Source organism: Salvelinus fontinalis, chromosome 22 (assembly GCF_029448725.1).
Source record: "Salvelinus fontinalis isolate EN_2023a chromosome 22, ASM2944872v1, whole genome shotgun sequence".
Classification (NCBI taxonomy): domain Eukaryota; kingdom Metazoa; phylum Chordata; class Actinopteri; order Salmoniformes; family Salmonidae; genus Salvelinus; species Salvelinus fontinalis.
The window spans coordinates 24,741,671-24,768,925 of record NC_074686.1 but is presented as its reverse complement, the minus strand read 5'-3'; the positions used below and the strand labels follow the sequence as shown (position 1 = coordinate 24,768,925).

The 27,255-nt window shown below is 41.3% G+C and overlaps 1 protein-coding gene and 1 long non-coding RNA gene across 2 annotated transcripts; one reads left to right on the top strand and one right to left on the bottom strand.

Annotated features, from left to right (window-relative positions):
- Positions 1-243: 243 nt before the first annotated feature.
- Positions 244-18,490, bottom strand: LOC129820081 (transmembrane protein 106B-like). The gene is made up of 8 exons (XM_055876923.1): positions 18,371-18,490; positions 12,475-12,657; positions 9,533-9,596; positions 9,220-9,379; positions 8,778-8,918; positions 6,436-6,485; positions 2,563-2,616; positions 244-2,426 (listed from the first exon to the last, which is right to left on the bottom strand). The coding sequence occupies exons 2-8, from the start codon at positions 12,647-12,649 to the stop codon at positions 2,285-2,287; spliced, it is 786 nt and encodes a 261-aa protein (XP_055732898.1). The 5' UTR covers positions 12,650-12,657; positions 18,371-18,490; the 3' UTR covers positions 244-2,284.
- On the top strand, positions 17,775-27,255 carry LOC129820082 (uncharacterized). Its single transcript, XR_008754152.1, has 3 exons — positions 17,775-17,969; positions 21,581-21,856; positions 22,013-27,255. It is a non-coding gene; the product is annotated as an uncharacterized LOC129820082 (long non-coding RNA).

Below are 27,255 nucleotides of genomic sequence, written 5' to 3'. Positions count from 1 at the left end.
TCCACATGGCAACATTGTGCGAGTTCAGTTTTGCTCAGGAGACAACCGTTTGGCAAACATCCATCGAATCAGAATTACCAGTATGATTCCAATTCTGGTTCATGAACTCATTGTGAGTGAATTGTGATGTCACACTAATTCATGTGCTAAAGCATGTGAGTGTTCCATTTCTTACCAGTTGCTCTGTGGTTTGTTAAATAAAAAGGTATTAACAAAGACTGAAGGAAATACAAGATAACAGACAAATGTGGAGACAACTTTATTCATGCTATTACATTTTTTCCTGAAAGCATGACAACATACCTAGACAGGACAAACAATTTAAAATGATGAAAAGCAAATAAAAACTACATTTATACTCTTTAAAAACAGCTTGTATTTACATCTAGTCAAAAAGTTGTTACATTATTCTGATTATCTACCCCACAGAAGTAGACATTCAGAAAGAACCTCGTCAGATCATCAAACCACTCTTCTTCTTGATGAACCAATAGTATTTCAAGTCTTCACTCGATCCTAACATTCAATCAAAAGCTGAACCACTCTTCCATACACGATTAAGGTGCTTGAACAAAAACAAAATTAAATGTTGTGCTCTACAATAACCTAGGAACTGCTAATTACATCAACGGCAAACTACAGTTTGATTATTCATTAAGAAATTCAAGGTATATTTTTCTATGACAGAGGGTAGTTTCTATTAGAGTTGTATAATTCAAGGTATATTTATATCTATGAAAGAGGGTAGTTTATATTAATTTGAGTTCATATTTCAAAAAGGTTCTCTACAACGTAGGTATGAATCATATTACAAAAGTTGTATTAAAACAGGTTTTCATTAAATCTAGGTAGTTCTACAAACTCTTCAACTGAGTTTGATAGGCAGGGACGTAAATTATCAAAACTCAGTCCCTTGCAGGTTATTAATAAATCCTCTTTATGTATATCATGAAAATGGATCCAATGGAACGTAAAAATTCAGTTGGTCAAATACAAATCAGCAGTAGGTAGGATCACAAAACATTACACAACTCCCTCATAGGCACAAACTGAGAGGAGTAAATTACTGATAAGGAATCACCATCAATCAATCAATATTTTACCAATTGGGAACAGAGTGGTGGAAGGAACTTAATATCTTAAATTACTCAATTTCAGGGATATAAGCCTTTCAATTCACGTCAACGGATCACACACACACAACAGATCACAGTAAACTGGTCCAAATTCACAGATTGTACAGAGAGCCCTCTAAAGCAGAACCTGGTCATTACAAGCTGAGAAATCCTGGAAACGCCACATTCTGGCTTCATCTCAAATGGCACCTTATTTCCTAAATCAGGGTGATTCAACTCTTAACCGACAAGGTCCAGAGCCTGCTGGTTTTCTATTCTACCTGATAATTGCAACCCACCTGTTGTCCCAGGTCTAAATCAGTCCATGACTAGAGGGGAACAATGAAGAAAAAACACAGTGGAACTGGCTTCGAGGTCCAGAGTTGAGTTTGGGGGCCCTATATAGCTCACTACCTTTGGACAGAGCCCTAGTAGTGCTATATAGGGGATTGTGATTGATCAGCAGATTTAGATGGACTAATGATTAATGTCATAATACACACTATTGTGTTACAACAGGTCTAACTTAGAGAATAGACTGGTCCCAGATCTGTTGGTTCAATTTCTCTGACTATCAAAATGATTTGAGATCAGATTACTGAGAGAACTCTTTCAGAGGTTATCCTCATCCATACACAGGAAAGTGTTATTACTTCATATACATTTACAGTTCAAAGTGGTTTGGAGGACTCTGGAGTGGCATCGTGAAATGTTACATTGTCACAGTGACAGGTTGAATTTGAAATGCATTAATAAAGTGCATAATGGTTTGGTACTGAAATATTGTGGTAGTGTTTATACATTAAAAAAATATATTTTTTCCCCTCAACTGCACATTTGGCATATACTCCCAACAAAATGGTAAGCTAACACAGAAATGCATGACAGTGGGGTCTTCATCAGTAGATGGATGGTGAAGAGGAAGGAGAAACACAGTGTACCATCTTCGGCTGGGGTGGCTAACCCTCCTCCTGGAGAGCTACTGGGTGGACAATTTTATCCCTGCTCTAACATTCTATATCCAGCTGATCAGCAGTGTTAGAGAAGGGCTGGAACAAAAGCCTACACACACAGTAGCTCTCCAGATTTGGCAGGTTTCCTGATCTAAGACTAGCATCCAAGGACCCTCACCAGGACCAGGCTCAGGTCAGGTAGGGCAAGTATGTGGGTTACTCTGGGGGTATTGGGGCATTAGACACCTTGGGCTGCGCCCCCCTCACAGTGGTGGTGTTACCTCCACAGTCTACATACTGGTACATCTCCTGAGTGACCTGCTCCATGTGGCCAAAGTACACTGTGGTCACCGTCACCCTGGAAACAGGATTATTCAATATATTATTGACAAGTATTACAAGTGCATTAACAAGTATTACATGGGAGAATGAGAACCAGGCTTCTGTGGTCCTGTGTGAATATTTAAAGAGAGATGTGCAGACAGAGTACTTACTGCATCATAACCACAATGTTGTGCACCTTTATGGTCTGTAGGGTGCAGTAATCACTGGGAAAAAGAAGAACAGATGCTTCAGTCAGATTGGCTGTTTCACGTGATAAGAAAACAAAAAACGCTGTGCATTTCAAAGCAGGAGCAGCACAAGTGAAAGGCTAAACAAGAAATGAAGTAAGTTCGGGAAATCGGAAAGTATGAATTTAAGACAGGGGTCTTCAACCTTTTCTTGCCCAGGGACCCCCTCCCAGGAAAACTGGTGACCCCAAAAATGCATTTTGACTTGACCACATTATAATTGGAAGGGGAAGTATAAACTCTGTCTATTAGGTAGAAAAGAAACTGCAAACACATGTTCTCTAAGAGCAGCTGTTTAAAACAAAAGGTTAGCCATGTGTTGAAAATGTATGTCCAAGTCAAGAAAGCTTACCGGCAGCACTTTTCACAGGTGCTTTTTTAAAGCCTACAGTTGAAGTCGTAAGTTTACATAAACCTTAGCCAAATACATTTAAACTCAGTTTCACAATTCCTGACATTTATTCAGAGTACAAATTCCCTGTTTTAGGTCAGTTAAGATCACCACATTGTTTTAAGAATGTGAAATGTCAGAGTAATAGGAGAGAGAATTATGCTTGGGGTCATTGTCCATTTGGAAGACCCATTTGCGACCAAGCTTTAAATTCCTGACTAATGTCTTGAGATGTTGCTTCAATATATCCACATAATTTTCCTCCTCATGATGCCATCTATTTTGTGAAGTGCACCAGTCTCTCCTGCAGCAAAGCACCCCTACAACAGGATACTGCCAGCCCCGTGCTTCACGGTTGGGATGGTGTCTTCGGCTTGCAAGCCTCCCCCTTTTCCCTCCAAACATAACGATGTTCATTACGGCCAAACAGTTCTATTTTTGTTTCATCCGACCAGAAGATATACACTGCTCAAAAAAATAAAGGGAACACTTAAACAACACAATGTAACTCCAAGTCAATCACACTTCTGTGAAATCAAACTGTCCACTTAGGAAGCAACACTGATTGACAATAAATTTCACATGCTGTTGTGCAAATGGAATAGACAAAAGGTGGAAATTTTAGGCAATTAGCAAGACACCCCCCCAAAACAGGAATGATTCTGCAGGTGGTGACCACAGACCACTTCTCAGTTCCTATGCTTCCTGGCTGATGTTTTGGTCACTTTTGAATGCTGGCGGTGCTCTCACTCTAGTGGTAGCATGAGACTGAGTCTACAACCCACACAAGTGGCTCAGGTAGTGCAGTTCATCCAGGATGGCACATCAATGCGAACTGTGGCAAAAAGGTTTGCTGTGTCTGTCAGCGTAGTTTCCAGAGCATGCAGGCGCTACCAGGAGACAGGCCAGTACATCAGGAGACGCGGAGGAGGCCGTAGGAGGGCAACAACCCAGCAGCAGGACCGGTACCTCCGCCTTAGTGCAAGGAGGTGCACTGCCAGAGCCCTGCAAAATGACCTCCAGCAGGCCACAAATGTGCATGTGTCAGCATATGGTCTCACAAGGGGTCTGAGGATCTCATCTCGGTACCTAAGAATATTTCATTCATTCAGATCTAGGATGTGTTATAGTTGCAAACCGTAGTCGGGATTTTTTTAAAGGCGGTTTTGGAGCAGTGGCTTTTCCTTGCTGAGCAGCCTTATGTCGATATAGGACTTGTTTTACTGTGGATATAGATACTTTTGTATCTGTTTCCTGCAGCATCTTCACGAGGTCCTTTGCTGTTGTTCTGGGATTGATTTGCACTTTTCGCACTAAAGTACGTTCATCTCTAGGAGACAGAACGCGTCTCCTTCCTGAGCGGTATGACGCCTGCGTGGTTCCATGGTGTTTATACTTGCGTACTATTGTTTGTACAGATGAACGTGGTACCTTCAGGCGTTTGGAAATTGCTCCCAAGGATGAACCAGATTTGTGGAGGTCTACAATTTCTTTCTGAGGTCTTGGCTGATATCTTTTTATTTTCCAATGATGTCAAGAAAAGAGGCACTGAGTTTGAAGGTAAGCCTTGAAATACATCCACTTCCAATTGACTCAAATGATATCCAAAATTAAATCTAGAATAGGCTTCCAATTTCGCAACAAAGCAGCCTTCACGCATGCTGCCAAACATACCCTAGTAAAACTGACTATCCTAACGATTCTTGACTTCGGCAATGTAATTTACAAAATAGCCTCCAACACTCTACTCAGCAAATTGTATGCAGTCCATCACAGTGCCATGCGTTTTGTCACCAAAGTCCCATATACTACCCACAACTGCGACCTGTATGCTCTTGTTGGCTGGCCCTAGCTGTATATTCGTCATCAAACCCACCTGGTCAGGTCATCTATACGTCTTTGCTAGGTAAAGCTCCACCTTCTCAGCTCACTGGTCACCATAGCCCACCCACACGTAGCACGCGCTCCAGCAGGTATATCTCATTGGTCACCCCCAAAGACAATTTCTCCTTTGGCCGCCTTTCCTTCCAGTTCTCTGCTGCCAATGACTGGAACGAAATGCAAAAAAAATAAATCACTGAAGCTGGAGACTCATACCTCCCTCACTAGCTTTAAGCACCAGCTGTCAGAGCAGCTCACAGATCACTGTACATAGCCCATCTGTAAAAGCCCATCCAACTACCTCATCCCCCATACTGTTATTTATTTTGCTCCTTTGCACCCCAGTATCTCTACTTGCACACTTCTGCACATCTATCACTCCAGTGTTTAATAGCTATATTGTAATTATTTCGCCACTATGGCCTATTTATTGACTTACCTCCCTTATTTGCACACACTGTATATAGACCTTTTCTATTGTATTATTGACTGCATGTTTGTTTATCCCATGTGTAACTCTGTGTTGATGTTTGTGTCGCACTGCTTTGCTTTATCTTGGCCAGGTCGCAGTTGTAAATGAGAACTTGTTCTCAACTAAATCTACCTGGTTAAATAAAAGGCACATTTTTTTTTGCCTATCAGAAGCTTCTAATGCCATGACATCATTTTCTGGAAATGTCCAAGCTGTTTAAAGGCACAGTCAACTTAGTTTATGCAAACTTTTGACCTGGAATTGTGATACAGTGAATTATAAGTGAAATAATCTGTCTGTAGACAATTGTTGGAAAAATTACTTGTGTCATGCACAAAGTGGATGTCCTAACTGACTTGCCAAAACTATAGTTTGTTAACAAGAAATTTGTGGAGTGGTTGAAAAACAAGTTTTAATGACTCCAACCAAAGTGTATGTAAACTTCCGACTTCAACTGTATGTCAGTTATTCCATTGAGTGTAACTGGCTCAATATATGAAGTTTACGAAATAAAGTTGCCATCAGAAGATATTATCCTCTTTTCTATTGTAGGTATGTAATAATAAATTAAAACCGGTTGCTAGCGATACATGCATACAAAAATAATATTTAAAAATGTTTCATGGACCCTCTGCAGTATCTCCGCGGTCCCCTGGTTGAATACCCTTGATCTAAAAATACGTCTTCACATAAACGTTATATGCCGAAGATCAGAATCAAATCGGGCTTCCAAAAAATAATATGGGTCGGTGTGATCCAACATTGCTATTGATTGCAGGTTTTTCAAATCCCAAATAATCCAGCTATGACAGGCTCTCTGTCCCTCTCCAGCCTTTAGCATGTGCCCCTTTCAAGTCCCACTTTAGTGTCATGTGGTTTCCAGGCTCTATATGCGGTAACATGAGCCTGGGGACGAGGTTAAGCAAGAACTGAAAGAGGACTCCACACTGCAATCTGTACTCCCATAGGATTTATTTTAAACAACATCTCGACCATTAGGCTCCCAGTGTTCTCATAATACTAGTACTGTAACGTGCTGTACTGTACTTACTACATGTAGCTCATCTCGTCTGCTATAATGGTGGGAACCATGTAGTCAACCTGGGAACAACAACACACAGGGTTATGATCAAAAAGGTGACATAGTGCTCCAAGAACCAAAATAGGAAATTGACCTGAAATCCTCACTGTGACAACGGATGCAGGACAAGGAAGAGGTGTCTGAATCTAGTACAAAATAAACAGCTAGGGGTCGTTGGATCTTGAATTTAGTGAAACTGGAGTTTCTGCTGCACGTCCAATAATGATCGTTGTGTAATAACCACACTATTACAGTGCAGTTACCGCATTATTACCAGTCATCGTTGTGTAATATTCCACACTATTACAGTGCAGTTACCGCATTATTACCAGTCATCGTTGTGTAATATTCCACACTATTACAGTGCAGTTACCATGTTAATACCAGTCATCGTTGTGTAATAACCACACTATTACAGTGCAGTTACCGTATTATTACCAGTCATCATTGTGTAATAACCACACTATTACAGTGCAGTTAGCGTGTTATTACAGTCATCGTTGTGTAATAACACTATTAGTGCAGTTAGCGTGTTATTACCAGTCATCATTGTGTAATAACACTATTACAGTGCAGTTAGCGTGTTATTACCAGTCATCGTTGTGTAATAACCACACTATTACAGTGCAGTTATCGCATTATTACCAGTCATCATTGTGTAATAACCACACTATTAGTGCAGTTACCGCATTATTACCAGTCATCATTGTGTAATAACCACACTATTAGTGCAGTTACCGCATTATTACCAGTCATCATTGTGTAATAACCACACTATTACAGTGCAGTTACCATGTTATTACCAGTCATCATTGTGTAATAACCACACTACAGTGCAGTTAGCGTGTTATTACCAGTCATCATTGTGTAATAACACTACAGTGCAGTTAGCGTGTTATTACCAGTCATCATTGTGTAATAACCACACTACAGTGCAGTTAGCGTGTTATTACCAGTCATCATTGTGTAATAACACTATTACAGTGCAGTTACCATGTTATTACCAGTCATCATTGTGTAATAACCACACTATTAGTGCAGTTACCGTGTTATTACCAGTCATCATTGTGTAATAACACTATTACAGTGCAGTTAGCGTGTTATTACAGTCATCGTTGTGTAATAACACTATTACAGTGCAGTTACCATGTTATTACAGTCATCGTTGTGTAATAACACTATTACAGTGCAGTTACCATGTTATTACCAGTCATCATTGTGTAATAACCACACTATTACAGTGCAGTTAGCGTGTTATTACAGTCATCGTTGTGTAATAACACTATTACAGTGCAGTTACCATGTTATTACAGTCATCGTTGTGTAATAACACTATTACAGTGCAGTTACCATGTTATTACAGTCATCGTTGTGTAATAACACTATTACAGTGCAGTTACCATGTTATTACCAGTCATCATTGTGTAATAACACTATTACAGTGCAGTTAGCGTGTTATTACCAGTCATCATTGTGTAATAACCACACTATTACAGTGCAGTTAGCATGTTATTACCAGTCATCATTGTGTAATAACCACACTATTAGTGCAGTTACCATGTTATTACCAGTCATCATTGTGTAATAACCACACTTAGTGCAGTTACCATGTTATTACCAGTCATCATTGTGTAATAACCACACTATTACAGTGCAGTTAGTGTTATTACCAGTGGTGAAAGTAGAACTTTAAAGGGCCTAATCATAGAATTACATATAGAATCCTTATTAATTGAATAGGATCTCCGTGTGCCTCGTAAAGATGTCATTTAACTTGTAAAATGTATTACCTATTACTGTAGCATAAACACAACCAGTCATGTTTTCATCTGATTGTCAAACAATCACTTAAAGGGCTCCTATAATAGCTAAACATGCGTGTTATTACCAGTCATCGTTGTGTAATAACCACATTCATCGACTGGCAACATATTACCAGCCTCCAAACAGTGGTGAAAGGAAAGAGTCATCTGTTACAGTGTAATGACATTTAGGCCAGAATGTATGCGTCCACTGCTGCCTGCGCGTGTCTCGGTGATGGCCATGGATCTCTGCCTTGTCAAACTGTCAAAGTTCTCGTCAAACCACATCACATTTTGCGGCATAGGCTATGTCAGCTGTTTTCATGCCACTGACATGCAGTAATGATAAAAAGTGGTGTAATAGCCTACAATTGTCTTGACATTTTGTTACAATTATTGTGCTAGGCTCATGTATCTCCGCTATATATTTTGCCTGGACGCTGTACCCCCCCCCCCCCCCCCCCCCCGGATATTGCAGAGTTGTTATCGTGTTATTACAGAGTTGTGTACCTGCTGCAAGCCCAGAGGACTGATAGCGGTGCGGTTATTGATGCGGGACTTCCCGATCACCGTGTTGGAGAACTGGACCTGGGCTGTGATGTTAGACACCTCTATACTGTAGTAGTTGTTATTGGTGATGTTCAGAGTGTTCTGGAATGAAGAAGAATATTTTGTAATTTTATGATCACAGAAATTAATCTTTTCACACAAACACCACAGGAAACCAGAGTTAGCCAGTGCGGCAACCCTGGTGCAGTTTCAGAGTTATGTGCCTTGCTCAAGGGCTGGCAGGATACCTAGAAACCCACTATATTTGTGACCCAACTCATCTGCCCGAACATGGGCAACCTTAGGAGCAAAGAACCGGTTGATAAGGAAAAGCAGTCTCCTCCTGTGACTGTCCTACTTGATCCAAATCATCATGGTGTGGTTAGAATAGAGAGAGGCTCACCGTCACGTTGAGATAGACAATCCTCTTATCCTCATCGTAGGTGACGAAGACAGACTTGACGCCCCCGTAAGAGACGTCTATGGTACGAGGGAATAGGAAGAAGACAGCCAGGCTGGACAGCAGCAGACACACAGCCACTGAGGCCGTCACATACAGCTTTCTGTGAAAGAGAGAAAAGGCAGGGTCAGAAGTAGCAGGATACAAAGAATATTGCAAGAAAGGAATAGTTACTTGCAAAGTTGCAGTCACATGGGAAAACATTACTGTGACGTTTAGCCTATAGCTACCAACCCAACAACAACATTCCACTTACGTTCTCCTGGGCCTGAGTCTCTGGTCACTGTATGGAATCAATGCCACCAGCTGGTTCTCTTGGCCTGTGTAATGCAAGGAAATGTTTAAACTAATCATCTGATATAACTACAACATTACAGCAATACTAGGAATGTAACGATTCACCAACAGGCATCAGTCCCTGGTTCAACTGTTTAAGATATGAGTGCATCGATTCGCGGGAGCCCAAACCGATCCAAATATGGCATGAATCGGTCAGAATATACTTTTTTTTTTATTATTATTAATTTTTTTTATAAATGTGCAGACCGCCGGATCACTAATGTTTTTTTTTATTACTCGTAATTGTATGCCCCCCATCCAAAAATAGCTCTAAATCTTGTGACTGAAATTATGCTTCCTCTCCAGCAGCCTATCATTGATGTCCAAGTCAGATAACAACCGTGCACACAGAGCACCGCACCTCAAGGCAACGAGAGCCTATCCCTGACCTAATATTTGTATATCTGCGTGGCACCTTCAGCACTTAAACAATTGTAAAATGGCTTTCGCAATGTCAAATCATAAGCTTTATTAGTTAGGTGACATATGTAATTTGGGTAATTGTTAACAAATGCGCTGTATGGTGTTTTACCGGCAGCGTGAAGGCTACCGGAGTGGACACGACTCATATCTTGCTGATTGAACATCTTAATGCTAATTAGGGCTTTTCAAATGCCAGGTTCACCATAAGATATACTGTACCAGTCAAAAGTTGACAACCCTAGTACCAACCACCTTGTCTTTGTGAGATGCAGAGTAGGTAAATCGATTATCTGTGCATGTGTGGTTCCCACCGTGAAGCATGGAGGTGTGATCATGTGGGGGTGCTTTGCTGGTGACATTGTCAGTGATTTATTTAGAATTCAAGGCACACTTAACCAGCATGGCTACCAGAGCAATACGCCTGGTTGGCGCTTAGTGGGACTATCATTTGTTTTCAACAGGACAATGACCCAAAACACACCTCCAGGCTGTGGAAGGGCTATTTGTCCAAGAAGGAGAGTGATGGAGTGCGGCATCAGATGACCTGACCTCCACAATCACCCGACCTCAACCCAACTGAGCTGGTTTGGGATGAGTTGGACCGCAGAATGATGGAAAAGCAGCCAACAAGTGCTCAGCATATGTGGGAACGCCTTCAAGACTGTCAGAAAAGCATTCCCCATGAAGCTGGTTGAGAGAATACCAAGAGGGTGTAAAGCTGTCATCAAGGCAATGGGTGGCTACTTAAAAAAAAATATATATGTTTCTTCTAACATGTTTTTTTTTTAGGGATGCACGATATATTGGTCGAGCGGTCATATGAAAGGGTAAGAAAATTTCAGCGAGACAACTCAAATGTCGAAATCCATTAAAGCCAAGATAATGGAATCAATTTCCCTTGATAATCAACCATTTTCTGTCGTGGGTGATGTTGGCTTTCGCCGACTGGTCGAGCACCGGTACACACTACCAAATGCGCTATTTTTCAGATGTTGCCCTCCCGGAGTTACACAGTAATAGCGTCACTGCGATTGGCTTCACGACATACATACTAACATAAACTCACTCACTTTTGTACATCGCCATGGTCCGTACAATTGACCTTATTTTAGCGCCCCCAAAACGTAATACTTCCAGATCAACTGTACTGTCAATACCATTGTAAAGCACAATTTCTCCCCTTTCCAACAAAATCAATGACATGAGCTTCACGCTGCCCGTTTCTGCATAATTCAACAAGGCAATGAGCCCCATCAGGTCTTTTTAAAAATGGCGGGTGGGGAAGCGAAACTAATGCGTGATAGCGAGGAGGAGATGTGAGAAAATTGCTTTTTTTCACTCGATCTGTCCAACTTATCACCTTATCGCCTCTAAAATGTAAACAAAACACTAAAGAGTTTATATAATATGTCATTACATACCTATTTGAAGTTGTGTCGAATTTTTAAATCTGTTTTTTAGGGCGGTGCTAAAGTGATCTTAGAAGTAAACAGTGGCTTTGAGAATGATGATGCATGCAATGATGACATGATGTAACATCCTCAAACAAGTGTATGAACATCTAGTTCCACAATTCAAATACTTTTCGGTTTTGTGTGCCAAAACTAAGACTACTGTGTGGCCTGGGGAAAAATCAAGGAAAATAGTCTGGTTATTTGTCAGAGCCATGAAGGAGTGACTGCACAGCTGCAGTGTTTTTCCCATGAAAACCAGGGGTTATTATTTGACTGCCTGTGCATGCATGTTTGTGTTCATGTTGTCAGAAATCTGTGCGTGCATTAGTGCCTGTTCAATAATGCGGTGTTCCTAGTTGTGGATTGGTGCTGGCCCTCAGAACTTCTTCTCCAACGCTATTGACACCGCCTTGCGGAAAAACTCTTAGATAGTTTATTCTCCATAAGATTTGTTTCATTAAATTGTGAAATAATCAATGAAATGGATAGATGGGTATCAAATCAGGCTTGAAAGGAGAGATTCACATCACTAATCATTATTATCCCTCAAAGGGGAAATTCACCAGGCCCTGGGGATAAAATCATAAACTACAAACACAGCTTTGATTATAGTGAGTCTACGGGCAAAGCACGTGTCCTTCATATGCCAAATTCAGTCATTGGTCTCATTCCCTCAAGCCCACAGAGTGAGTCAGAGTCACACTATTCATTATCCACAAGAGAGCACCCACGTGGTTTTCCATACACATCAGCACTTCAACTGCCATCTGACTATGATCCTGGGCTGATCAAAACTCTTACCGAGTCATATTCATTCAAATGGTATAGCAGCTTAACGAAGTTATCTGAGACCAGGCTTGTAGTACTCTACTCCTTCTGTTTACCTCTAGGTGTCCCAGCTGTCAGGGTACAGGCAGGATATGTGACGCTGTCCCTGCCAGTGAACTCTACATAAGTATGCGTGTGTGTGTGTTGTGCTCACCTCTAGGTATCCTCCCAGTGCCCTGGCAGCTGGGACATGTGACGCTGTCCCGGCCTGTGAACTCTACGTAGGGGAACTGGGACACGTCCTCTCTCTTCCCATCATCGTCCTGTGTGGTGGTCAGGGAGTCATCGTAGCATGCCTGCTTGGACAGGAGGGAGAAGGCCTTCCCCATGGTCACACCTGGAGGAGGGGGTCAAAGGTTACTTGATGGCGTTTGACATGTTTTAAAAAATATATATTGGAATGCTAAGACAATCAAGGCATTTTAAATAATGACATTTATCCTTCTGAGTACCTTGATGGGAGAACTACAGCAGCTTGCAAAAGTATTCACCCCCCTGGCATTTTTCCTATTTTGTTGCCTTACAACCTGGAATTAAAATTGATTTTTGTGGGGGGTTTGTATCATTTGATTTACATAACATGCCTACCACTTTAAAGATGCTAAATATTTTTTGTGAAACAAACAACACAAAAAAACTACTTGAGCGTGCAAAACTATTCATCCCCCCAAAGTCAATACTTTGTAGAACCACCTTTTGCAGCAAATAAAGCAGCAAGTCTCTTAGGGTATGTCTCTATAAGCTTGGCACATCTAGCCACTGGGATTTTTGCCCATTCAAGGCAAAACTGCTCCAGCTCCTTTAAGTTGGATGGGTTCCGCTGGTGTACAGCAATATTTAAGTCATACCACAGATTCTCAATTGGACTGAGGTCTGCGCTTTGACTAGTCCATTCCGAGACATTTACATTTTCCCTCTTAATCCACTCGAGTACTGCTTTAGCAGTATGCTTGGGGTCATTGTCCTGCTGGAAGGTGAACCTCCGTCCCAGTCTAAAATCTCTGGAAGACAGAACCAGGTTTCCCTCAAGCATTTCCCTGTATTTAGCACCATCCATCATTCCTTCAATTCTGACCAGTTTCCCAGTCCCTGCCGATGAAAAACATGGTGATAGTGTTCTCGGGGTGATGAGGTGTTGGGTTTGTGCCAGAAACAGCGTTTTCCTTGATGGCCAAAAAGCTCAATTTTAGTCTCCTTTGACCAGAGCACCTTCTTCCATATTTTTGGGGAGTCTCCCACTTGCCTTTTGGCAAACACCAAACGTCTCTTTGTTGCGCCTCTGATTAATGCCCTCCTTGCCAGGTCCGCGAGTTTTGGAGGGCGGCCCTCTCTTGGCAGGTTTGTTGTGGTGCCATATTCTTACCATTTTTTAAATAATGAATTTAAAAATGGTGCTCCGTGGGATGTTCAAAGATTTGGATATTTTTTTATTACCCAACCCTGATCTGTACTTCTCTACAACTTTGTCCCTGACCTGTTTGGAGAGCTCCTTGGTCTTCATGGTGCTGCTTGCTTGGTGGTGTCCCTTGCTTAGTGGTGTTGCAGACTCTGCGGCCTTTCAGAAAAGGTGTATATATACACTGAGATCATGTGACAGATAATGTGACAGATTGCACGCAGGTGGACTTAATTTAACTAATTATGTGACTTCTGAAGGTAATTGTTTGCACCAGATCGTATTTAGGGGCTTCATAGCAAAGGGGGTGAATACATATGCACACACCACTTTTCTGTTTTAAACAAGTACTTTTTTTCATTTCACTTCATTAATTTGTACTATTTTGTGTATGTCCATTACATTAAATCCAAATAAAAATCTATTTAAACTACAGGATGTAATGCAACAAAATAGGAAAAACACCAAGAGGGATGAATACTTTCACAATGCACTGTAAGCCCGACAAATGTTAATACATTTTTCATTTAATAAGTGAGGGCCATCATCCCCTACATTTTCTTACTGGTTGCTTGTTAGAGCAGCGCTGGAGAAAACAACTTCTTCGCTCGCTTTGAGGACAATACAGTGCCTGCTACCAAAACCTGCGGGCTCTCCTTCACTGCAGCCAACGTGAGTAAAACATTTAAACGTGTTAACCCTCGCAAGGCTCCCGGCCCGGACGGCATCCCCAGCCGCGTCCTCAGAGCATGCGCAGACCAGCTGGCTGGTGTTTTTACGGACATATTCAATCAATCCCTATCCCAGTCTGCTGTTCCCACATGCTTCAAGAGGGCCACCATTGTTCCTGTTCCCAAGAAAGCGAAGGTAACTGAGCTAAATGACTATCGCCCCGTAGCACTCACTTCCGTCATCATGAAGTGCTAGTCAAGGACCATATCACCTCCACCCTACTTGACACCCTAGACCCACTCCAATTTGCTTACCGCCCCAATAGGTCCACAGACCACGCAATCACACTGCCCTAACCCATCTGGACAAGAGGAATACCTATGTAAGAATGCTGTTCATCGACTACAGCTCAGCATTTAACACCATAGTACCCTCCAAACTTGTCATTAAGCTTGAGACCCTGGGTCTTGACCCCGCCCTGTGCAACTGGGTCCTGGACTTCCTGACGGGCCGCCCCCAGAAGGTGAGGGTAGGTAACAACATCTCCACCCCGCTGATCCTCAACACTGGGGCCCCACAAGGGTGCGTTCTCAGCCCTCTCCTGTACTCCCTGTTCACCCATGACTGCGTGGCCATGCACACCTCCAACTCAATCATCAAGTTTGCAGACGACACTACAAAAATAGGCTTGAATAGCAACAACGATGAGACGGCCTACAGGGAGGAGGTGAGGGCCCTCGGAGTGTGGTGTCAGGAAAATAACCTCACACTCAATGTCAACAAAACAAAGGAGATGATCGTGGACTTCAGGAAACAGCAGAGGGAGCAGCCCCCTATCCACATCGATGGGACAGTAGTGGAGAAAGTGGAAAGTTTTAAGTTCCTTGGCGTACACATCACGGAAAAACTGAAATGGTCCACCCACACAGACAGCGTGGTGAAGAAGGCGCAGCAGTGCCTCTTCAACCTCAGGAGGCTGAAGAAATTTGGCTTGTCACCAAAAACACAAACTTTTACAGATACACAATCGAGAGCATCCTGTCGGGCTGTATCACCGCCTGGTACGGCAACTGCTCCGCCCACAACCGTAAGGCTCTCCAGAGGGTAGTGAGGTCTGCACAACACATCACCGGGGGCAAACTACCTGCCCTCCAGGACACCTACAGCACCTGATGTCACAGGAAGGCCAAAAAGACAATCAAGGACAACAACCACCCGAGCCACTGCCTGTTCACCCCGCTATCATCCAGAAGGCGAGGTCAGTACAGGTGCATCAAAAAGGGGGCGAGAGACTGAAAAACAGCTTCTATCTCAAGGCCATCAGACTGTTAAACAGCCATCACTAACATTGAGTGGCTGCTGCCAACACATTGACTCATCTCTAGCCACTTTAATAAGGAAAAAAATGTATGTAATAAATGTATCACTAGCCACTTTAAACAATGCCACTTTATATAATGTTTACATACCCTACATTACTCATCTCATATGTATATACTGTACTGTATACCATCTACTGCATCTTGCCTATGCCGTTCGGCCGTCATTCATTCATATATTTTTATGTACATATTCTTATTCATTCCTTTACACTTGTGTGTATAAGGTAGTTGTGAAATTGTTAGGTTAGATTACTTGTTAGATATTACTGCATGGTCGGAACTAGAAGCACAAGCATTTCACTACACTCGCATTAACATCTGCTAACCATGTGTATGTGACAAATAACATTTGATTTGACCAGCTCAGAAACCGGATTGCATAGCGGTTAAGGTATGGTGGGATTCGAGATGATCGATGATCTGTTTGTTCACTTGGCTTTCGAAGACTTTAGAAAGGCAGGGCAGGATAGATATAGGTCTGTAACACTTTGGGTCTAGAGTGTCTCCCCCTTTGAAGAGGGGGATGACCGCGGCCCCTTTCCAATCTTTAGGAATCTCAGACGATACGAAAGATAAGTTGAACAGACTAGTAACGTAAACTCACCCCATTCCGTACAAATGTGCGCAACCGCAACATTCAAACGAGGCTGCAAAGAAAACTAATGGGACTGTAGCGACTGTGTTGACTTAAAGATCTGGGGTGTGAACTAGGTTTCTATTCATGCATTGATCAACATGGTAATGGCTCTATAGTATTGGAGAAAAGTTGAAAAAAACTGACCCTCCGTTACATCATGATGTGTCATGCCGTAACCTACAGCATGCATAAAGCAACTATTTCTGTCTTACAATCTCTCTCCACCAGGTGTAGCACTTCTCTCATCTTTAAAAGAAATGAACAGTGACAAGAAATGGACAGTGACGGCGGTAAGGGGGATACCTAGTCATTTTTTGCGTCATCACTGCAAGCATCATGACTCAAAGCCGCTGTTTAACGTAAACTCACTCACTTTTGTACATCGCCCTGGTCCGTAAAATTGACCTTATTTTAGCGCCCCAAAACATAATACTTCCAGATCAAATGTAATGTCAATACCATTGTAAAGCACAATTTCTCCCCTTTCCAACAGAATCAATTACATGACCCCCACGCTGCCCGTTTCTGCATGATTCAAGAAGGCAATGAGCCCCATCAGGTCTTTTTAAAAATGGCGGGTGGGGAAGTGAAACTAATGCGTGATAGTGAGAAGGAGATGTGTGGGAAAAATGCTTTTTTCCCCACTCGATCTGTCCAACATATCACTTTATCACCTCTAAAATGTAAATAACACACTATAAAGAGTTTATATAATGTGTCATTACATACCTATTTGAAGGTTTGTGCCGAATTTTAATCGGGTTTTTAGAGCGGTGCTAAAGTGATCTTAGAAGTAAACAGCGGCTTTGAGAATGATGATGCATGCAATGATGACGTAAAAAATGACTAGGTATCCCCTTAACCCGTCACTGTCCATTTCTTGTTTTTAAACATGTGAGAAATGCTACATCTGGTGGAGAGAGATTGTAAGACAGAAATAGTTGCTTTATGCATGCTGTACGTTACGGCATGACACCTAACGATGTAAAGGAGGGTCCGTTTTTTTCTCCAATACTATAGATCCATTGCCATGTCGATCAACGCTTGAATAGAAACGTAGTTCACCCCCCCGATTTTGAAGCCAACACAGTCCCATTAGTTTTCTTTGTAGCCTCGTTTGAATGTTGCGGTTACATACGAATGGGGTGAGTTTACGTTACTTCTGAAGATCACTTTAGCACCACCCTAAAAACCCAATTCAAATAGGTATGTAATAACACACTAAATAAACTTTATAATGTTTTATTTACATTTTAGAGGCGATAAGGTGATAAGTTGGACAGATCGAGTGAAAAAAAAAAAAAGCCGTTTTGCCACACACATCTCTCCTCACTACCACGCTTTAGTTTCGCTTCCCCGCCCGCCATTTTTAAAAAGACCCGACGGAGCTCATTGCCTTTATTATGCAGAAACGGGCAGCGTGGAGGTCTCGGCATGAATTCTGTTGGAAAGGGGAGAAATTGTACTTTACAATGGTATTGCCATTACAGTTGATCTGGAACTATTACGTTTTTTGGGCGCTAAAATAAGGTCAATTTTACGGACCATGGCGATGTACAAAAGTGAGTGAGTTTACGTTAATAGGGGTTGCGACAATGGCGGCGGATAAGAGGGTCGAAATTGTCTAGCCCAGCTGATTTGTAGGGATCCAGATTCTGCAGCTCTTTCAGGACATCACCTGTCTGGATTTGGGTGATTGCTAAATAACGTTAGCCAATTAAGCTCAATTGAGTTTCCTCATTCGGTTAGCAAGAGTCATTTGAGTATCAACTGGTTTGTAAATTAGCTAGTTAGTAAATACACGATCATAAAATAAGCTGGCTAACGAGCAACAGGATAACGTTAGCTAACGATATTAGCAGCAGCAGGCCACTGCTGTTTTGATTTTCAGTGGAATTAAATGACACAACATTTATTTAACGGCATACTATTCATAACGTTAAATTAGTATTGTCCATCTTACCAGAATACGAGTTATGTTTTTCCTTGCAATCGTTTAAGGTTATGCAGTTCTTGTTTATCTATCAAACAAACTGACACTCGCAGTGCATTTCGGATGATGACGTAACTGTCTTTTTCTTAGTTGAGGTTTAATGGCGGTTGGCATCCAACAAATGTTGCATTACCGCCACCTACTAGACTGGAGTACAACTCCCTCATACTTAGTTTGAAAAAATTAATAAAATACAATCTACCACAACACTGACAATTTTTTAAAATAAAAATTAAATAATAATAAATAAAACTACCCTAATCCAATATTTACATCTACTTAATTCTACTTCAGGCCAACAGCCTGAAAGGATGTGACACCACCACTTAACACACCCTGTAACTCTTCTGATTTTAAGTCTTGCACACCCATATACCTCTCTGCAGCTGCCACCACAACCTCAATTTTCTGCGACTTAAGTTCCATCCCTGCAGTACAGTTGATAACCATTGCGATAAAGGCTAAAAATCCAATCTTACTGAAACATATATCACTTGTTGTCCTGACTCTCTGTACTGGTACAGATCTACAACTCAAACCACTCCTCTCAGGATCCCTCCCCCTTGACCCATCTTCCTCTACTTTCTTCACTGCCTCAGCATATGACAACTTCTGCACTACTCTAACCCTGGAAACTTCAACCTGTCTCTCTCGCTCCGGACATTTCTGATCCCCAGTCCCACGGGCACCCCTACAATTAACATATATCACTACTTTCCCAAATTCCTTATGTCTCATGCCCTTCTGCACACTTCTCACACCTAGGAATATCCCTCCTACACACTGCTGCCACATGCCCATAAGCTTGACACCTGTAGCAACGTAATGTAATTGGCACAAAAGCTCGTACGGGATAACTTATATATCCTAACATCACTTTGTCAGGCAAAGACTCAACATCAAAACTCAAAAGAACAGACAACGACTCAACTGTTTCACCACTCACGCCACCCTGGCTGCATCGCACCAAATGACGAGCATCACAAACACCGGGAATCTTCCCCTTCAGTTGGTCAACTTTCACATTTACAGCTACCCCAGTAATTACTCCTTCAATGGCGGTCTTTTCTTGAGATCAAAAAATTCACATCGCTTGCCCCCATTAGTTTAACATGGAGCGCCTGCTCCCTCTTACCAGCAGAAACACAATCAGTTATCACAAGACCATTTCTGGTTACCCTCACTGATTCCACAGCACCCAACTCTGTTTTCACCCACCCTGAAACCACAAATGAATCAGCCAAAAGGCGAGGGTCCACTTTTTCCAAAAACTTCACTCCTACTGTCACAGACTCATCTTTATCCTAACCTTCGGTGCAAGCCTCGGGCTCTGAGAACTTCAACAAACCTACCACCTCCGATACTAAGCCCTCATTCACTTCCATTTCTCCTTGTCTTCAGATCACTCTGCTTACACTTTCTACCGTTCTTCTTTAACAAACCATCTCCCTTTTTCTGCCATTTTTAACCAACTCAAGCTCAGCCTCTCTCTTATACCTCCCCTGCCTCTCTTTTCCCTCCATTCCTCCTCTGCATTCCAAGTATACACCTCCTTATGATAATACTGCACTTCTCCTGACATACATCTTGTTCTTGCCTTCTCAAGGGGCGCAATTTAACCGGCTGTCACAATCTCTGTACAATCAGCACGAACCCCTCGGGATGTAGTGCTCAACAGTGCATCCCACTTGTAAAGCAGCTGCTTAGTCTTGATGTACTGCTCTTTGTAACTGTCAGCTGTCAGCTGAGGAGTGGTCAGAAAAAAGTTGTAATCACAAAAATAAACAAATTCATAAAAATAATAATAATTTATCACCCTGGTCAACGCCTACAGTGAGTCCTTGGTCAATGTAAAACAGCCTTTATTCCAGTTTAAAGGTTACATGAGTAACTTTTCCACCTGCTCCACTAAAAGTTTTGCGATTATGCTGCGGGATTTAGAGGTAATTTGTGGTGTAGTACGGTACCCTGCGTCACTACTTCATTGCTCCAGACCAGCGCAAGGGGGAGTTAGAGCACTGATTATGCTTTTGGGTCCTATTGTGTCTCTAACTGACAATGAGGGGGCGACATAAACCTAAATAGAAACTGATAATTGTGCACGACTTCAGTATTACTTACTAAAATTGTTGTTACACTAAGGTTTTAATTATTTTATTTTGTTAGGATTATTTTGCTCTTACTGTAGTAGTGTAGCCCACTCCCGACCAGTCACGTTGTACAGTGCCTTAGTGTGCAATGGTCTAAGAAAGTTTAGAAGTTGCACTTGGTACAGTGCAAGCTGTGTTGCTACAGATGCTGGTTCAATACCTGTGCCGGCCTTGACTGGGAGACCCATGAGATGAGTGTAGGTTTTTGGTTTCTTTCCCTCTAAAAACAGAAATAAATCATTCTAAATAACAAACTGGCTTTATTTACAAATTAGCAACAATGTCTCACCTCATGTTTAAGAATGGCCTTTTTATCGATCATTTTACATTATTTGAAAATGAAATCATCTCCAAAATATATATATTTTTAACAAAGTGATTATTATTATTATTAATTTAGAATTATATAAAAGCCCCTTGGATATTCTCACAGATATATTATTAACCCTGCTATTAGCAGGACAATATTTGTCATATTGGTCATGGCTCCCGAGTGGCGCACAATGGGATTGCCTTGCAGTTCTCCAGCTGTATCCAATGAAACGGGTGGGCGTGCGAGGTTCAAGGCACGAGGGCAGGGGGCACGGGATGGGCCGCAGAGCCACGCACAGAAGACGGACCTAGCCCATGAGGAAGGGAGGAGGAGGAAGGGTAGCTGGGTAGCACAGAGCAACACTTTAAGGGGCATTGCACTAATAATGGCGCTGACTAGGGAAACGTTCCCGCTGTTCTTAGTGCCAGTCTGCACGTTCAAATTAAAACAATGTAACTAATAATGGCGTAAAAAACGCCCCTTAGATATGAATTCGGAGGGCAGATATTATTAAATATTAGAGCATTAAACCTCTCACTAAAGGCGTCACTCAAAAGTTATACTTAAATCCGAACTGGATTTAACAAAAAATGACATGAAAAGCACACATTTGTAAATCCCAAACTCTAAAAGTAATTGGAAAGGTAGATACAGATTATTTGTGACATTGTGGTTACAATATAGAATGTAAACAAGATGCTGTGTTTTTATTTACAGTAGTGACGGACAGCTGGTGGCATTTTGAAAACACGTTTTCAAACACTTGTAGCCCGATTATAAGGACAACAGACTCTTTATAGCCCGGCTACTGTAGGTGTGAACAATCTCCCCCACCTGCAAAAAATGACATTGTGACCGAAGAGAAGAGATGAAATGGACATTGTTTTCATCAAGCCAGCTTCTTTCTATGGTGTTACCCGTTCCAGGGTTAGGACCGTAACCACGAGAGGACTTGAAAATGAGCCGGAGCTGAGAGGATCACCAAAACTTAAGGTATTTTGGTTTCAGTGCATTTTCTTAAAACAAAAATGTATATAGCCTATCAATGTGTAGGCATACTGTGTAATACAATCGATAATAAATAAAGGTTAAATAAATAAAATAAAAAAATATATATTGTGCACTAAAAACGTGAATGTGTTTTTGCAGAGCGTACCAAATGCCGACAATCATCCGTGGAGATCAGTGGACAAACGGCTGGACAACGGGCTGCACCGAAAAAACACATGGTTGCCAAGAAAGCAGTTAGTTTTACTACATTCTTAAAATGTGTACGCAGCATTTGTGTGTTGGAGTCACTTTTAATTCTTAATTGATCTACCATTTCTATCATAGGCCACTGTAACCAATGGAGGCTCAGGGCGGTACCATTCTGCTCATCTGATTTGATTTAGATTTTATTAGCATCTCTTTTAGTCCTCATTTGGAATAATCTTCCAAGAGTCCTTAAACATTCAAAATACATTTTTTAATAAGATCACATTTTCACATATAACACGCTGTTACAAACATACATAATACACTAACATATTGACCAGATAAATACAGATATAGATTGATTCTTCACCTATCATAGTCCAGCACAACTTTCCTATGTATTATATTTAAATGGTTTTAAAGTATTGTTTAAATGTATATATTGAAAGGTTTCTTGTTTGCTCAGTTAAATTATTCCATTTCTTTATTGCTCTAAATCGAAATGTTATTTTGCCTATTTCTCTTTTCTGTCTGGATAACACATAGATGGTGGACAATCTATTCCTAGCATTTACTGAATGTCTGTCTCTTACCAACTGAATACCGTTGTGAATAATTTTAAAATGGTGTATATTATGAAAAAAAACCCGCATGCTTTTTTTCAATTCTCTTGTTGATTGATGACTACAACAGAATAACCATATCTCCACCTTAAAACAATCCCTGCTGCTTTGCTCTGTTCAATCTGCAGCCTCCTAATTTCACTTGCTTATGCACTTCCCCAGACCACAGAACAGTAGTTCATCTGACTCTCAATTAATGCTTGTGTTATTTGCTTAAGAATCTTTACCGGTAAAAATGTACCTATCCTTCTGATCGTGCATGCAGTTTTAATATTTGTTTTCCATAGATGAGCTATTTGAGACGACCATGATAAGCAGTTGTCTAGCTGCACTCCCAGTTGTTTTGTTTCTACCACTTCCTCAATTTGTACTCCTTCCATACTTAATTGTATCCCCATGCAGTGTTGGCCTTTTCCTGGTGGAACAGACCAACATAACTTTGGTTTTCTTGGTGTTTAAAACAAGTTTGTTCCGGCAAACCCACTCCCTGATATTTTCCAAATCTACTTGTAGAGCTTGCTGTACCTGTTGAACCGATTGTCTTGGTGTATAAATTGTAGTATCGTCTGCAAATATAGTAGCTTGAGATTCAGATAAGGCAGAAGGAAGGTTGTTGGTATATATTGAGTAAAGAAGTGGCCCAAGGCAGCTGCCCTGTGGTATTCCACAGTTTAACACATGAGGGGAAGAAAATGAACCACTGATATAGGTGGACTGTTTCCTGTCAGTTAGATACCTCCTTAAAACCATAATGCATGAATTTTGTCAAAATTATTTCATGATCCACTAAATCAAATGCTGCACTAAAATCTAAAAATAGTACACCCACAAACCTGCCATTATCCATAGCATTGAGCCACTGGTCAGTCATGTCAATCAATGCAGTGGTAGTGGAATGGTTTTTGCGATAAGCATGCTGATTAGCAGTAATCAGATCATTCTTTTCCATGTACTCCCATATTTGTCTACTCACAATACCCTCCAATATCTTACTGAGTGAAGGGAGTAGACTAATTGGTTGACTATCGGCAGGAGTAATGGGTTCTTTGCTATCTCGGAATAGGACACAGTTTTGCATGCTTCCATACATTTGCAAACATCCCCTTTTCCAGGGATGAATTAAATATATATCTCAGTGGAACTGCTATCTGGGGAGCAGCACAGCAAAATAAAAATGGTCCATAAGATCATAACCTGTAGATTTACCATCGGGTAATGACTTCAATAGCTTCAACACCTCTACTGACACCATCTGTAGACAGAAAGAGCAGGTTTTGTTGCTCATAATATGATCATCAATCCATTGGACAATAGCTTGTTTGGAAGAATAGGTGTTTACATTGTTGCTCAGTAAATTCATTTTCTTTGTAAAAAAAATCTTCAAAATGATTAGCAATATCAGTTGGTTTTGTTATTGTTCTCCCGCCAACCTCCGCACTCAATGGGCATGATGAGATAAATGTACCAAGTAAGCACTGAACTGTGTCCCATACCTTTTTAGAATCATTTTTACAATCAATAAAAGCATTTTTGTAAAAGCATTTTTTCCCCTTACAATTCAATTTAACTGGTTAATTACGTAATGTTCTATAATTCTATTCATCAATGTCTAGTTTAGATTTGGCTGCTAAGACTTTTGCCATATTTCTTTGAGAAAAAGCCTCACCCAGTTCATCATCAATCCATGGAGATGGACAAGCCCCAACTGTACTCTTTCTTACTGCAGCATGATGGTCCATTACCTCAGAGAGCATATCAATAAAACATTCTGTAGCGTGATTTAAATCATCCTCTAGATAAATCAGCTCCCAGGGTACAGCAGCCAAATCCTTTTGAAATAGCTCATGATTAAATATTTAAAAATGTCTCTTGACCACAATCCTTAGCGGTTTCTTTGGAACTTTGGTGTTCATGGTTATGGTCACAATATTATGGTCTGTCCAGCCTACTGGCATTGATCTGGCTTTTAAGCATTGCAATGGTATATTACAGAAGATCAGATCAATGCATGTGTCTGAACGACGACCCAACTTAATTGATGATCTAGTAGTATCATTAACCATTTGTTTCAAACCACAGTTCTCGGCATATCTCATCAATTTAGTTCTATTTGAATTATTATGATCCTTACAATTTATATTAAAACCACCCAAGAAAAGTACATCTCTGTTACTATCTGTGGCCTGTTCAAACCCAGTGCATAAGTCATCCAGATAGGCCACCTTAGATCTAGGATGTCTATACACACATCCTAACAATATGGGTGCCTGGTGAGACAGATGTACTTGAGCCCATAATGCTTCTATTTGTCATCCCTCCTCTTAAAAGGTATATGATTCTGAATATACAGTGCTACAGCCCCACCATTCCTATTCCTGTCCCTTCTCAGTAGACTATATCCTTGATTCCTGTCCCTTCTCAGTAGACTATATCCTTGATTCCTGTCCCTTCTCAGTAGACTAAATCCTTGAATGTTCAGTTGCCCATAATTTACAGATGCATCTAAATGCATTTCGGTCAAAGCCAAAATATGAATATTATTTATGTTGACCAAGTTAAAACCTCATGTATTTTGCTAGGAAGGCTACATACATTAACCTGAGCCATATGCAGCCCTTTCCTTATCAAGTGAAGATCAATAGAGCATGTATTCGTTATAGTTGAAGTTGTCATGATACACTAGAACACACAAACTCACATTTGAACATTGGATTAAAATAGCCAGGGAGTTACTCTAGTGTCCCGATACAGTTGCCCGTTGATGTAAAGTTTATCCATCACCATGGAGCTTTGTTGATTCAGGCAACGCTTTTCCTTCATGATGGGATACATTTTTTCTCTCCTTTCTTTGATTTCGGTGGGAAAGTGATCATTCATTCCAAAATCAGTGTTTCTGAGTTCTCTGCCCCTGCTCTTCACCATTTCCTTTTGCTTAAAATTGTTAAAACATGCAATAATAGCCCGTGGCCTATTTCCAGAGGCCTTACCCGTTCTATGGAGTGACATTATGCACAGCATCAGTGGGCAGTTAAAGTTCAGTTGACATAAAGTCTCGGACTGTGTCCTCACAGCCTCTGCTGTTGTCGTTCTCCGGTATCCCTGAAAATATTAGATTTCCCACATTGATCCACACTGTACATCAAGCAAGGTTTCTTTAAGATGTTTGTTCTCCCTTTGCACCTCCTCCACCTTGCCATGAATAGAGTCTACAGTACCTTTCAGCTTTGTGTTCCCTTTCCTTAGATCATCTATCTGACATTGGCTGAATTCTAGACTGGCACATAATGCATTGATGTCCTCTTGTAATATATCCAAGATATCAAGTGTGACAAGTCTTTCATTGATGGATTTTAACAAGTCAACATCCATATCAGTAAACCTCTCCCCACGCGCGCCCTCTTGCTTGGGGATGGTTTGGTGAAATCGTTGATACCGCTTGGACAACTTGGTTTGTTTTGTTGATTGGGTTTGTTGTCCTTAACAGTGCTTGAATCCTCCGAAACCACCGACATGTTTCTTTGAACTCGTAAGTGAAACGTTCAAGCTATTCAATGGATTCTGAATCATCCAGCGTGTTTGCAGGCAGAGTAAAACAAAAGTAAGAAAACAATGGATGTATCTTTCTGGTGTTGTGCCGAAAATCTCCCCCCTGCCAGAATTCTTCCCCTCCCCCTTACTGTGAACGCGCACTGCGCTACTAGTGCCTCCCCCGCGATCAAACCGACATAAAAAATAAAAATAAACGCAGCCTAATGTGATCAGAAATCTCAACAGCAAGCAAGTCACAACAATGAAGAATTGAGTGTGTGCGCGTTCACACGAAGGGAGGGGGGGATTCTGGCAGGGGGGAGATTTTCGTCATACCACACCGTCGGTATTATTATTTTTTTAACAATTGTGTACTCACTCGTGCCTGTTATATTGAAATATTTCCTAAAAACAACTAACCGCGACACGCAAAATAGTGTTGTGTGTTCCAGCAGCGAAGGATTGATTTCTCCCAAGTGAGAAAAAGGGAGTGTTTGAAACATATGCTCTCTGATGAAGGTGCACATGGATTAAATTCAAACTTTGAAGACTGAGATCGAGTCATTGAAGGCAGACCAGCAGAAAGAGAAACATTATCGGAGGGCAGAGATTCGGGTGACTGCTGATGCATTGGTCCAGAGCCAGGCGGATTTGGCGGAGAGACAGGCAGAGAATGATGCGTCGAAGAGGGCGAGGAATGAGATGGAGTCACAATCCTTGCCACATGATCAGCTGTGAGCTCTGGAACTCCACCTCCGACAGGCAGTCAACATACCTGGCGGTTTCATCAGGTTTTCGGTTCACCCTGACATTTCCATTCCTCTTCTGACAACAGAACTTGACCAACTGCTCACCAGGCACAGCAAGGGCCGTCCGGACCGTTATGCTGTTCTGCTATAGCCTAATAAACAAATGCAGTGGCTTATATTTTCAAAATAGTTTAAATGCTTTATTATCCAAATGTAAAAGCATATACTGTACAGTACTGTATTTCTTCATCAGCATCTTTATGCTTTCGTTAATAAAATAATGATACAAATACTC